This window comes from Corylus avellana, chromosome ca6 (genome assembly GCF_901000735.1).
Source record: "Corylus avellana chromosome ca6, CavTom2PMs-1.0".
NCBI classification, from domain to species: domain Eukaryota; kingdom Viridiplantae; phylum Streptophyta; class Magnoliopsida; order Fagales; family Betulaceae; genus Corylus; species Corylus avellana.
The window spans coordinates 10,404,371-10,419,692 of record NC_081546.1 but is presented as its reverse complement, the minus strand read 5'-3'; the positions used below and the strand labels follow the sequence as shown (position 1 = coordinate 10,419,692).

At 35.2% G+C, this 15,322-nt stretch overlaps 1 protein-coding gene across 1 annotated transcript; it reads left to right on the top strand.

Moving 5' to 3' along the window:
• Positions 1-1,422: 1,422 nt before the first annotated feature.
• Positions 1,423-13,287, top strand: LOC132183773 (uncharacterized). The gene is made up of 7 exons (XM_059597187.1): positions 1,423-1,708; positions 4,224-4,349; positions 4,456-4,499; positions 5,312-8,296; positions 9,693-9,794; positions 9,957-10,131; positions 12,789-13,287. Exons 1-7 carry the CDS (start codon positions 1,706-1,708, stop codon positions 12,993-12,995), a joined length of 3,642 nt encoding a protein of 1,213 aa, XP_059453170.1. The 5' UTR covers positions 1,423-1,705; the 3' UTR covers positions 12,996-13,287.
• The last annotated feature ends 2,035 nt before the right edge of the window (positions 13,288-15,322 follow it).

The following is a 15,322-nucleotide window of genomic DNA, read 5'->3' as shown; positions in this document are numbered from 1 at the left end:
AATGCGTCTATTTGTATTTCAATTATCTAGTAATTTATTTTAGACTCAGTATTGCATTAGTATATTTCCAAGTGAGTGTTAGAGTTCTACTCAAAGTCTAAGTCGTTGTAATATTTCTATTTTAAGGATGATATTTTAATAAAAAGAAATGAGAAAATTAATCAAAAACCTTGTGTTTGAAATGAGTTTTAGGTTTCCTCAAAATCTAAAAGGTCTAGATTCCCTCATAATTTTAGGTTCCCTCATAACCTAAATTCTATCCCTGAGGTACTTAAAAAAAAAAAAAAGGAAATAAGTAAGAGGACTGAGTTTTCCTTCAAATTCAGTCGGAGAAAATTTTTCTAATTTAGTCTATAAAAATGATATTTGTCACTTTAAAAATACATGTTTTTTAAATAACATGTAAGAAGCATATGCTTTTTGAATAAAATTTCTTTCAATTTTATCATTGTAATTAAAAAAAGTATGTGTTTCTCCCATGTAAACGACACATGACATTTTTATAAACTAGATTAGAGAAATTTTGAAAGAAAACTGTGTCCTAATAAGTAAGAAAACAATAGCTACTCTTGTAACCACCCTATTCTCAATATGTCAATAACAATAGTATTCTTAAGTCCTTTTGGTTAAGCGTTTGAAAAAAAAAATTGTAATTTTAAAACACAGTTTATTAAATATAAATTTTAAATGCGGAGTAATTTTATATATATAATCAATATCTCACAAGTATTTTACAGTCCTGACATGAAAATATTATTCCACCCTTTATTCTTATTTTTTTATTTATATTTTTTTTAACAAAGATTCATCAAAGAGTAAATTAATCCCAATATTCTTACTTTTTATACTATATCAATCATTTTTATTGTTATTATTTAAATAAAAAAATCACTATAAAACAAAATTTTTATATTTTTCATATAAAATATATTTTTTCACTTTTCTCTATAAAACATTTTTATTAAAACTAATAAACACATATTCTTAAAAAGGCATTACAGTGACGGCCGTGGGCCCAAGCCTCTTGGCAAACACTACCATATAGACCATCTTACGCTCTCATTTAACTCTCATCTTTTTGGACTATGTGGTAATGCTCATTAACTCGTAGATGAGTCCTTATTTTGAAAAGAATTCAAAGGCCAACAAATACTACCGCACGAATTCAATAAAAAAAGTGAGTAACGCTACACTTACTCTTACTTTTTTATACCAATTTGCTCATATTTATAGATAGCTTTTAAAACTACCGTTTAATATAAATTATATTTTTATTGAATTTTAATCCAATCGAGTATCAACACGTACGAGAAAATATGTATAAAAAAGTGAGATGAAAATGGAATGGTTTTGTGGCATGGACGATTACTCATTTGAGACATCTCTCCACAAGCCTCCTGTCTGTACATAAAATGCGGCAGAGAGAAGACACCTCAAGACTGCAACAGAGAGAACATAAAAAAAAAACCATAAACTTAAAAAGAAAAAGTTGAGGCTATAAAGAGAGAACCAAAGGCCAACTTCCTAGCCCGACCAATCGAATTTCAACTGAGATTGAAAAAGCGGAGGCATCAAACACACACACACACACAGCGAATCAGAGTGACAGAGTCTCAGAGAGAAGAGAAAGAGAGGCAAAGAGAGCCGGACAGGCCATACCCAAATCAAAGCAGCTCTTACTCCGACGACCCATCTCAATAATCTCATGGTTTTCTCTTTCTCTTGCTCTCTCTCTGCCTATCATCTTTTTCTTTGGCCCTTTTTGATGATTATTTATTTATGGTAATTTGTGGTGGCCGCAGACTATTTTTTCTGTCGTTGTATGATTGATGTTTAAGTCTTAAAAAATCGAAGTGAATCTTTGTGAAGCTTGTGCATAATTAATATTTGTACGGTGCATAAAGACTTCCAAATACCAAACTCTAAGTTTGGAAAACGCTATGGCAAATTTAGCTGTGCTTTCTGTTTTCCGAACCCCACGCCTACATCTGGTGGGGTGAGTTATTGTTTGAGATATTTTAGGTGTTGATTATTTATTTTCATTTTTTTGTGGGTCTAGTCAAATATGGTAGCTGGATGGGTTGAATTTCTTTGTACTGGTGGATTCATTTATTCACTCTTTTCGATTTGGAGAAACCCAATTTAAGAGTTCTATTCTGTTCTGGGTTTGCTCCATTTCTGCCCGATTTTCTGTTTGTGCTTTGGGTTCCTTTTATTGAAAAGCATATTAACGTAGTTTTGCATGAAAGACGGTTTTTGTCGGTGGCTTTGTATGTTATGGGGGGAAAAGTAAGCATCTCTGACTGGTATTAGTGTTGTTATGTCTGGACCTTCTTTGAGCAGCTAGAGGTAACTCTTATTCTGTTTCTGTTGCCATTTGTTTTTGCTAGACTTTGACTAATTGCATGCATTGGTTGATTGCCCTGTCTTGACCTAACTAAGTTGGGTATAATTGGATCAAGATGTTGGTTTCCATTGTTGTGATCAATACATTGGCATTTGTACTTTTGATCGAGTTGAGTGGATTGAGGTACTGTTGCTGTATGATTGGATTTAGGTATTATCATCGTAATTGTGGTTGATATTTCTTATTCGTCTTTAGGAGTTGATTGGCTTGTTCTGGATGAATTATGTCATTGTTCTCATTTTTGTCACAAAATGCGTTTTGCTGTACAGACTTGATTGAATTATTTTGATATAGTGATGTATTTTGTTCATTCTTTTGTTGTAAACCATTTAAAACTAATTTTGTTAGATTGAGAAACAGTTGTCATTTCCATAAAAACATTACTCTTCTTGCAGTAAGTGGTGTGCCCTACCCAGTCTATTCAATTCTTTTCCTAGGTCTCTTTATATCTTCCAGTAGCTATGCTATCTAATTGTCACATGTCAAATGGTTTCAGTGGTTTTGTATGTAAGTTTAATCAGATATAATTCAGCTGATTTGCTTGTTTGAGAAAGATCCTAGAGTCTAAACTGTTGTTACGTGCAGCTTTTCCAGTCATTGTACTTTATTTATTTTATTCCCTCTCTTTTTGCTAAGCGTGATTTGAGCCTAATGCCTACACCAATTTGACTGTGTCGCAATGGTCCAATTGATGGTTTCCCCCTATACCCTGCATTGCTGATGAGGGATGCAGCTAGATTACTTAGGAAGGGTTCAATTGCTTAAGATTACTTAGAATTGGCATGTACACCTTTTCTGCCACCTACCACTCTAACCCATGCTCTTACCATCTTCACTTGTTTCTTATACCTTATCTCTGTTCTTCTCATATAAAATCCCTGCAGCTTAAAGATAAGGCTTAGCTAATATTTCTTCTGCTATTCATTAGCTGCATCTTTTACTCAATTCTCTAACAATTTTTGCCTCTTTGCTCATATGTATCATTCTCTTAACAATTGTGATTTTCTTTTTACTCAGTTTTACTTAATAATATGTACCCCAGTAAATGTAATTGTATTTGTTTGTATTATTAGAGTTCCTTTCAGAATATCAATGTCAAAAGATCTTATACAGTTATTCTCAGCCATCAATATCACGGTTTCTCTTATTTACACGTCAAAGTTTAGTCTGTTCACATGCATTTCGTGTCCCCTGTTTGTAATGTATTTGACAATACCGCTTGTTGGATTATATTTTCTTTTTTATTTTAGTTTCATTATTTCTCAATGATATGAGCTGGGTACATTTATAAATATTGCAATGCTTTTATTCATTTCCCCGGAATGGCGGTATCTTCTTTTAGTATTATTATTGGTCTATTTGCATGAGAAAAAGATGTACACATCGACATTATTATAGCTTGTGCAAGCTGCCCTGCTAAGGTTTATGGCTTTCCTATTAGGCCTGTGTCTGGCAGCCTTATGTAGAGGATTTTTTTTTTTTTTTTTGGTAGTATACGCTTTACCCAGAGCATACCAATGAGCCTCATATGCTTTCCTAAATCATAAAGATATAGATCCCAAAGTCGGCAATAATTGATATCGTATCGCCTTTAACACCTGTACATAGTGCCTATAACACCTGTTGCAGCTTAGGATGAACTGCTGCTTCTACTTAAAATTGGGGTGCACTTTTTCAAAAAATTGTACTTTGTTAGCTGTTAGCATAGTAAACTGTGTGAATGTTAAAATCCTGAATATAATTTCTTGCATAGGGTATCTCTTTCTAATCTCTTCTTTTAAATATCGGCTTATCTTTGTGCTACTGATGTGAACAGGCACAGGAAAAGATGTATTGCGCCCTTCAAAGAACCGAGAGTGATACTCAGAAAGTTTCAGAGGAAGGAAAAGAATCCTTGTCAAGAAAATTTCAAGAACAATTTAATTTCAGCACATCTTTGGAGGTCAAATTTTGTTACATTAACTGATTTGGGTCTACACTTTGGCATTTAAGTTTTGTTGAGTAATGCTCCCTGACTTGTATTTCATGAATGTCCACCCTTTCTTCAGGCTTGTGGAGTGCCTTCCCATGCGTGGAGGAACCCTGATCGTAGGTAAAGTTGTTTTGGTCTCTGTGTGTTGGCACTCTTTATCTTGCTTGTTGTTATGGAGCCATTTGGGTTTCCTGTAATAGAACGAGAGTTCTTGCCTTGTTTGGTTTATTAAAGCAAGTATGATGCCATATTGACCCTGCTTCAAGGAGCGTCCTCCTATCTTAGGTTTACCAGTTGAAGTATCTCTTTAAAGAAATTATGACTAAATCAACTGTTTGTGAATAATCTGATAAGTTGTAGTTTTATCCCTTCTCTCTCTCTCTCTCTCTCCCATTCATTATTCGTTTTTCACTTTCTTGTCATTTTGGGGGTGGGACTTTGGGTTGAAATATTACAACAGGAACTTTAATGTTCTGATGGTTGTGTAAACAAGTTGGATTTTAGTAGATATCCTCTATGTCAGGTTTAAAAGTTCAAGAGTTCGTAGCTCTTTCCTTTTGTTTTTCTTCAAGTCTCAGACACTTAAGAGAAGGATGTTAGCTTTGTGGTTAGGTGGTATCAGCGTTAGGAGATCTTAGGATTGAGCATTTTCAGCTTAAAGACAATTTGGACTGGGAGCCTATGGAATGGACTGAGGCTTAGATTTTTCCACGTAGGAGAACTGTAGAAATAATCTTTTTTAAACACATACTGCAGTTCCTGATTGCGCAAAGTGTTTTTCAGCTTTTAAAATTGTAGACCGGCTGAAAGTGTTAAACCAGCTTTTTCACATTTTCTGATGTCATCACTATGATAATGTGTTTATACAAAATTTCACTTTGCTTTGCATTTTTATTGTAGCTAGTGTGTGATCTTATCTCTTAATTTACCAGGTGTGCTGTTCTTGCATTTCTTACCGTTGAATCTGATGGACATTGGAGAATTCTTGCGTTACCCCTGCCACGTCCTGATCACATTAACCACTTGGGATCTGCAGCTCATGTAAATATGGATGGTCTCAATCTGGTTTGCCCACCATCCATTAGTTCATACAAGGCTGATCAACAAAATGTGAAGAAAGGACCTCCAGCTGTTGGTACTTGTTCTGTGACATCATTTACAGCCAGAAACTTTCCTGGTTCAAATGTGCGAGGTCAGTCTCGAAACAAGGCCTTGGCAATTAAAGGAACTAAGTTGAATGAACTCTCCAGCAATTCTTCTCGTCGCAGTTCGTTCATCTGCAGTAATTCCCCTGGATTGAACCCAAATGGCTCAAAGGCCAATAGTGCATCTGATATTTTTGTTGATAGTTCTCAACTTGACAAGGCTGTTAAAAGGAATTCAAGAAAGAAGGCTAGAAAGAAGGGGAAACAAAGTAGGAAGCTTTCATGTGACTCTGGCCCTACTGAACTTGAAATTCTCTCTGAGGAATGTGCCCATGGAAGTTTGACTTCTGAAACCTGTGGTAATAATGATATGGATCATGGCAATGGACCAGTATCTTCGGTTGCACCAGAAGTTTCATTGCCTAATGTTATGGTTGATGGTAACAGTTTAGAAGGCAGTAGCAATGGCATTATTAGCAAAAAGACGTGCAGCTCTTATGCTGATGAGGGGGATGTATCAGAAACTATTGCACCTTCTGCAGTTCAGAATTATACTGGGGGACATCCTGTATGTAGTTCTGACTATCCGTATCAAACCAAAGACTTATCCGTCTTTGATGGAGGAGTGGAGGATACACATTGCATACGGATCAGCCGTTATGATGATACGTATTCCAAAGGTTTGTCCGATGCACATGAGTCCTTAGCGTTGGATTTAGTTTCCGTTGCTTCAAACAGTGATGATGGCATTCATGCTAGTCATGATGTACAACAATCTGAAAAGAAAAATTGCAGAATCAGTACTGAGCCACCAGGTTTCAACTCCAGTAAGGGATATCTCTCTCGTCTAAGCTCATTAAATGATGTTGTGGATACTTATGATCCCATTGAGAGAAATAAGCGTGGTAGTCAGGGTAGTAGCTGTAGTGACATTCAAGTGGTTGTCCCTGGAAAGAGAGGCAAGCAAAACAAGACAGTCTCAAGGAGTTCAAGTGTCTACAGATTTGGAAGTGTTGGACGTTTTCATGACCGTACAGGGAAAGAAAACAATCATTCTGTTTGGCAAAAGGTTCAGAAGAATGATGCCAATGGATGCGTTGGTGAGTTGAAGAAAGCTAGTCCAATTTACTCTCAGTTTGATGTGACATTGAAAGAGGCTCCTTTGCTTAAAAGAACTTGTAATGTTGAAGAGGCTTTGTTATCAAAAAGTGAGGATAAGAAACACTTCAAAGATAAAGCTTCTAGGAAGTTGAAAAGAAAAAATAGTTCAGCTTTGAAACAAGAATATGGATATTCCAGGAAGGGTTCTGATGCTGATAAGGCCTGCACAAATGGTTTTGCAAAGATCTCACCCCAGGTAAGTAATCAAAAAGGATTGATCAGTGTTTCAAGATCTCATTCTCAGATCAATTTGCATGAGGCTACGTGCCTGAGCAACAGAGTGGGATATATGACCTCTGAATCAGTTCACAGCGCACATGTTTATCTGGATGAATTGGAGCCACTTGGAAGTGTCTGTGGTACTGTTTCTAGTATCAACAGTCATCTTATAGGAAATCATGAATTCTCATTGCCAAAATCTTGTGACTCCTTGGATCAATCAAATCTGCTTGAGGTGCAGTCTCCAGTGTACATTCCTCATCTTTTAGTGAACGAAGTTGGCCCAGTACAGAAAGAAACTTCTGTTGCAGAATACAGAAAACAAAACCATGGTAATGGATCTATTTTGCAGAGATGGATACCAATTGGGGTGAAGGACCGTGGGTTTACAAGTGCTGCTAGATCAGACTGGTCATCATTGGAACATTCTGATGTGCCAGCTGCTGATTTGGAAAACACTGTTGAAGGGAAAATGTCTTCCAATTCTCAAAATATTTTTTCTTCATCAACTGCAGGAGTAATGTGCATGGGTCAGAATTCAGGAGATGTGAGTTCTGCTCTTGAGGATGAGGGTCATAGTCAGAAATTAGGGAATCAGGGTGCAGGCATGCTTAATGAGCATGATAACAAGCATGTTGCGGCTAACTTCTTCACTGTCAAATCAACATATCAACATCCATTGGAAACCAACTCGTGCACGATAGGACGAGCAGCAAATGATGCCTGTAGGGTACAATTGGCATCTGAAGCTATTCAAATGGCCACCGGTGGTCCAATTGCTGAATTTGAAAGACTTCTTGATCTTTCTTCTCCAACGGTTAGTGCATCTTCCAGTTTCACAAGCTGTCAAACATGCTTGAGGGACCAGGATGGGGGTGTGTTGCTTTGCAGACACGAGATACCTAATGTCCCTTTGGGATGCCTGTGGCAGTGGTATGAGAAACATGGGAGCTACGGATTAGAAATAAGGGCAGAGGATTTTGATAATTCCAAGAGATTGGGTGTTGATGGTTTTGCCTTTCGTGCTTATTTTGTCCCATTTCTGTCAGCGGTTCAGCTGTTCAGAGACTGTAGAAGTTATCCGGTGGATACTAGCAAAGATATTCCTAGTTTTGAGGTTCCAGAGGCATGCAAGACAAGTGAAACATCAGAAAAAGCTTCTAATGTGGACCACCTTCCAATTTTTTCGGTACTTTTTCCGCAGCCTCGCACAAAAGATGAAAGTGGTCCACAGCTTGGAAATCAGGTGTGTGGTTCAGAACAATCTCCAGCGTCAGGAAAAGATGATGCATCTGTTCAATCAGTTGATATGAAATGTTCCAGTGATTTTGAGCTGCTTTTTGAATATTTTGAGTCTGAACAACCCCAGCAGAGACGGCCCTTGTATGAGAAGTAAGTAATATTGTTGTTATTTTGTGTGTTTCTTTACTTATTTATCAATATATTTTTTATTAGAAGCTGAGCTTATTAATGCCAATGAACTCTAACTCATATTGCATTTCCTCCCCACTATATAAGATTGTGTATTCTTAACCCACTAGATGCATGTATAAATGACCAATAGGACTTATTAATATCAATATACTTGGTACTTGATTATTGTTCTGTTAGTTTAATTATCAAACACATTTGTACCTTAGGTAAACTTCATATACATGAAATTATATTTTGTTTGATTTTATTTCTAGAAAATTAGTTACGTACTATGTTTCCCATGCTAGTTGACATGACTCCACACATACTTGATAATCAATTAATAAATTTTTCACTATTTTTCTGATGTCGAACCAACAATGATCACAAAATTCACACGGTGAAAGTAGGGAAAAAAGGAGAAAGAAGCTAAAAGTGGGAGAGAGAAAGAAGCTAAGGGGAGAGAAAGAGAGAAAGAAGCTAAAAGGGAGAGAAAGAAATAAGCTAAGGGAGGAGAGAGAGAACGCGAATCAATGCCACATATTTTTTATTTCCATCAAAGTCTATCGCCATTGGAGTACAAAATACAGTTAAATTGACTAACAATAACTCTTAACATAATTGACTATGGGCAAAGGCCAAAGCCCATTTATTGAATGACAAAAACACCCTTGACTCCTGAAAATTAAGTAAAACAGAAAACTAAGTATAATACCCCAATTAACTAATAGGACTTAAATAAAACAACTTGGGCCAGTATTACCAGGAAGTTAAAAAAAATAGAATTGATCCTTAAAATTAAATTAGACTAAATTAAAGTAAAATCCATGTCTCACCCCTTGCATCATTTTGTCCAATAATTTATAAACTATGTTAAAAAGAACTTCTTTTGTGTGGAAGAACATCTCTCTCTCTCTCTCTCTCACGAATTATTCTAGTTTATACTTTACATCAGGTCTCCTATCATACATCCTTTCCTTCATGAAAATTTTAGTCATCAAGAAAACATATTTTGTTTGGTTAATGTTTTGTGATAGGGCAGTGGCATGAGCATAAATTTAGATAAAATCTTTTACTGGATTTTAATTAAAATTGTTTAGTCACCAGATTTAACTAATCAGTTAAACTAATATTTTTCAGGTAACTTTACTGATAAGGTTGTTTCAGGAATGGGTCCATAAGATTTATCGCATACATCTTTTTCTTTTTTTGATAACCAGGGTATCCAGGGCTTCGTCCTGAGTAGATCCCCAGGACACTCCATACAATCTTTTATTGGTTCTTTAGTGATCATTAGGAATACAATTACGTAACAAATCGAGAGTTTTAGGTGCTTATGTTCAGATTGATCTTAATTCTATTTCTCTTGTTTCAGGATTAGGGAGCTGGTTAGAGAAGGACCTTCCCATTGCAAAGCATATGGGGATTCAACTAAACTAGAGTCCATAAATCTACATGATCTGCATCCATGTTCCTGGTTAGTGATAGAATATGATTCAGAGTATTTACAGTCTTGTTTGATTTAATGAAACAGAAGTCCAAATTTTAAATTTGTTACGAAGCATTCATTCAGAAGAAAGTACATTGAATTACTGAGTTAATATTTGAATATTAATTTTGCATGCCATCTGATCTTCAGGTACTCGGTTGCATGGTATCCAATCTATAGGATTCCGGATGGCAACTTTCGTGCAGCATTTTTGACTTACCACTCACTTGGCCATATGGTTCGTAGAAGTGCCAAATTTGACATCTCAAATGCAGATGCTTGTATAGTATCTCCTGTTGTGGGTCTTCAGAGTTACAATGCTCAGGTATCTATGATGATGTTGCTAATAACTATGAGCAATCAACTTCATTACACTGTTTCTGTGAGTGATATTAAGATATTTTGCGAAAGTCAGTCCGTTTCTTCTAACTTCTAAGGAGAACTCTCCTACTTCTTCTGACATACTCATAAGTAGCTCGATTTATCCTTTTTTTCTTATATACAATTTTGCTATTTTTGTGGTCAACTCTGATATTAAGATATTTTCCGAAAGTCAGTCTGTTTCTTCTAACTTCTAAGGAGAACTCTCCTACTCCTTCTGGCATACTCATAAGCAGCTTGATTTATCTTTTTTTTCTTATATACAATTTTGCTATTTTTGTGGTCAACTTTCGATCCCTCCCCAACGGCTATCAATGAAGTTAAATAAGCATTCCTGGCACAACAATTATATTGAGATTTTGATCACTGATTTGATTTTTAATGATCCTGCTCCATCTGCTCCTTGTCCTCTGCACCATGACCATTGAAGCAAGGTCAATGCATGTTAAAATGCAATTCCAAGGTGGTTTGTAGGACTAGGAGTAATCATTCATGCACTAAGTGAAATAGGTTATCTCTATAAACCCACATATATTGCGCTCAATGCGCTAAGTAGGGGCTTTATTAGAGCATTGCGTAAGCCTAGAAGGTTACCCACATGGCCATCATCTTCAACTCGCCCTGTCTGTTTGTGCAGAAAGTAAGGGTTGGTTTGGTGAAGTTTTAAGAAGTGCTTTGGGTTTTGAAAAAGGTAAAATTGAGAATTAATTTGGTGGGGGTCTTATTTTTAAAAAGTGTTGTATTTAGGGTTCATAAAAGAAAATTTGTTTGGTAAAATTAAGGAGTGTTTTTGAAAAACAAAAAATTGAAGTGATTTTACAATTTTTTTTTTTTTTTTTTTTATTTTTAGGAAAAAGGATTTTAAAAAAACTGTTGGAGTCAGACTCCACGGTGGTGGCCGTTTAGCGGCAGCCAATGCGGTGACCGCGCCAAATGGTCCTAATGGCCACCCCGGGGTTGCTAGACAACCATGGCCGCTAATGCGGGACCACTGCCATCATTGGTTAGGGGGTCATCAGTAGCCACCATGCTAGCCTATTTTTTTAAAAGGTTCTATTTTTTTAAAAAAAAAAAATTTTTAACATGTAACAAGGCTGCCTCCACAGCTGAAAAAAAAAATGCACACAGACAATCTCCACATCTGAAAAAGATGTACATGTGTTTAGTTATTTTCAAAGAAGTGTTTTATGTTTTATATTTTTGGAAGTGTTTTGTTTTTAGAAGAGAGTTTTGCGGCATGTTTTGAAAAGTGTGTTAGTAGTGAAGGCTGCATCTGAAAATCTGTTTGGATAACTAATATTTGTGAAAACTTTTTAACGTTTGAGAAGTGAAAATCTATTTTGAAAATTTTCCCAAACAAACCCTTAGATCTTCTACAAATAGTTCTTGTTTGTGTAATTTCTTGGTTGAGACCAACCTAATTGTATACCACAACAACAAAAAGTTTTGAAGACCGTGAGAGGGTTTTGGAGAAGATCAAGCCTTTTTATATATATGCTTTGTATCTTTGGACAACTGCATTTGTTTCTCCTTTGGTGATTAGTTATTATGATTTCTTTGTTCTTTTTTCTCCTTCTAGTTAGGTGTTTTCTCATGTATACTTCCTGGTACTTGGAGGCGGCTTACGCTTTTAATGATATTTCAATTACTTATAAAAAAGAATTTATGTACCACATGTATAGTAAGGGTGCTTCCTTATCCATGTAGCCACCATCAAGCCGCCAACAGTTTTGTGGTTTATGAATCATCAATTTGATTTTTCTCTAATTTCAGCACCCATTTTGATTAGTTTGTAGTGCAATAACCCCCTGGAACATGTTTGTCAAGTAATTTTTCAGAGATTTGAGCAAAATATCCCTGTCTTCACCTTCTTTATTTCTCTAAGGCTATCCCTCTAAAATTGTATTCTGCCATTAAAGTAATTTATTTTACGATTTAGTTCCTGTTGTTTCGATGGAAACATCTTTTGATGTAAAACATTTTCAGCTAAACATTTTCCAGGAATCCTACTGATTTTTTGGTATTCAGTTGTCACCTTGAAAATATCTTTTTGAAAACATTTTCCACGGGTGTGGATGACTTTAGCAGGGTTGGTGTTGGCGGGAAAGTGGGTGGTATTTAGGGTGTGCCATGGTATGCCTATTCATCGGGAGGGAGGGGGTTAAATAGCGGAGCTGTGGTTGGAAAATATTTTATGGCTTAAAAAAATGTAAATCATTTTATGGGAAACAAGGGGGGGTTTTATAGTTGACCGAAAATGTTTTTTGGTTGACCAAGTTTTCTAAGCTAAAAAGCATTGAAAAATACTGAAAACTTTTTACGAAAAGCATTGAGTGTCAAAACAGAGCCTAAGTAGTGGCTTCTTCACTTGGAAGCATATTTATAATTTACTCGTGCTTTATGTTTCTCAAGTTTATGTTTTATGTTTCAATGCATCTTTTTCCCCAAGTTATTACCATTGCGTGTTTCTTTTAGCTTTCAATTTCTATTGTGCTCATGGTGCAAGCATGTAAACTGTATATACATACTTGAATTGCATTTGGTTTGTGCTGTATGTAAAATCTGTTAAGCTAAGTAGTGCACTTTCTGTGTCATATACAGGGTGAATGCTGGTTCCAGCTGAGGCAGTCTGTGCTGAGCCGGACAGCAGAAACCCCAGGCTTAAACCCCTCTGTAATCCTGAAGGAGCGGTTGAGGACACTTGAGGAGACAGCATCTCTCATGTCAAGATCTGTTGTTAACAAAGGTAATCTGACATCTGCAAACAGGCATCCTGATTATGAGTTCTTCCTCTCTAGGCGACGCTAGCGACCCTTTCCAATTTTTCATCCAGTAATTTCTTCTGTTTTTCTAATAATGCTCTGGCTACATTTAGATGTGATCTAACCCCAAGAAGGGAGTGAAAAAGGTTGATCCTGTTCTGTTTGTATTCTTGATCTTTTTCTACTTTCCCAGTGGAGCGTATTGCAGATGTATATAGTTCATGTGGGTATCTTTTTTGTTTACTACCCTTCCTCTAAAGGAAATGTAAATCTCTGGATTCTTGGACAAAACAATTTGTAGTACTGATTCTGATTATGCAACTTCTTCATACTGTAAACATGTGTTGTTCTTGGTTTTAGCATATGCTTTTTCATTGAGGTACATGTATCATCATGATCAAACAATATTGATTTCTGTTTCCTTTCATTTGCTTCTTCCACCTTTCCCCTCGCTTTTCATTACTCCATACATCCAAAAGAGTGTTGTTCTACAATCGATTTCTGTTGCATTGTACTTTATCTCATCCTCAACGGCGCGAGTTGACTCATGAAGAAGTGATTTTTACGTGCTTTTTTTAATAGGATTAGCAGAATATGTGATATATGTCCTTAGAACATATGATTAAAGAAGTGTCGAGATCAATTAGTATAAATAATGTTATTTTCTCCCTTTTTTTTTTTTGGGCATGTGAACTTAAAGTTGACTAATATGTATTTTTTATATGTGCTACATTACTTATAAAAAAGAAAAAAAAAAAAACAAAGTACTCTTATATGTGCTTTTGTTTTATATAATAATTTTTGGACATAAATGGTACTACAAAAAGCATTTTTGTGAACATTTCATGAGGACAATTTTGTGGCTGTGGAAGTCAAACAATCCAATCCTGGAGAGCTTGTTTTAAAATTCAAAAGATCTATGATCATGTTTATCTCGTATCACAATCTTGTAATAAATATATATTTTACTTATTAGCTATTATCTTATTTAGCCCAAATTGCCTACTACTTTGCGGGGTGAGATTTAGAAATAATGATTTTAAAACGTATGATTTGAACATACGATTTTTAAAAATATAATTAAGCCTTTGGTAGAATCACATCCTTTAAAATGTCAGTTTAGTCTTTAAAATCGTATATTTTTATTTTAAAAATACACTCTGTTGCCTACAATTTGAAAACATAGTTTTTTTTTTTTTTTTTTGCAATTAGATTTAAATCTCACTTTTAGTATACAAAATCGAAGTACTAAACTCACTCTAAGTTCACTATAGCAATATTGCGTATTTTCTTTTGTAGATATTTGAAGGCCAAATTACCTTAAATCTCTCATCTTTGTCTATTTTTCCCCTTTTCTCTAAATTATATATATATATATATATATATATATATATATATTTGACATGTCTGCACAAGAGAGAGGATAAAGTCACGTTTGTTTATCCTCTTTTTCCCTTGCTTGCCGCTCATTTACCCACACACTATCACAACATACTAGAATCCTCTCTCGTTCAAATGAATTGAGTCCAAATTCTCACCACCACATGTATCACTTGTCGCCATTTAATCCATTTTCTGTAGCTTGTCTCACTAGATCTAGGATCACGTGGTCATTGTCGATATGCCAAAGCCATGAATAATCATCCTACAGAATCACAATACACCAGGGCGGACCCACGGGTGGGTGCCCCCAAAAGTTTTAAATTTCTTCTTAAAATATTCAACTTTTATAAATTTGTCCCTCCTCAACATTTTTCTTTTAGTTTTAACCCCACCTTTATCATGAAGAACGGAAAATACCCTATTTAATTTGTTTCCTCGAGCTCATTGGTGGGACTTGTCACTTTCAGCTATGCACCTCTGCATAGACTTCATACTATAGCTGCATAGCTCAACAGTGACTGAAAGTCTTTGCTTCAATTATAAAACAAAAAAAATAATTGATGACTATCTATTTTAAATTAGAGATATAATAGTGGTTCAACTGAACCTTATATAAGACTTATTAGGTTTTAGATGAGGCTCAATTGAGTCACTATGCATTTAAAATTGGGATTTCGTAAAAATAATATGTGTTTTTAAAAGATATCGTAAAACGCAAGGCGTTTGGCATTGCGATTTAAAAAATACTTAATTTAAAATAAGAAAGAAATCTGCGATTTCTATAAGCAGGTTAGAGGGTGCTTATTTGAAAAAATATAAATTTAAACCAAAATTACGATTTCTCATAACAAATATTCAATAAAAAAATATTTTTTTAACATATTTTACCAAACACCTTTATAATTTTAAAAAGTTACGATTTCAAAAATACAATTTTTAAAACCGAAATACCAAACGAACCCATATCTCTTTAAATTAACCGTTTTAAGA

Coding starts and splice junctions, on each gene's coding strand:
- LOC132183773 (XM_059597187.1), top strand. Junction 4,350..4,455: donor ATTTCAGCACATCTTTGGAG/GTCAAATTTTGT, acceptor CCCTTTCTTCAG/GCTTGTGGAGTGCCTTCCCA. Junction 8,297..9,692: donor AGACGGCCCTTGTATGAGAA/GTAAGTAATATT, acceptor CTCTTGTTTCAG/GATTAGGGAGCTGGTTAGAG.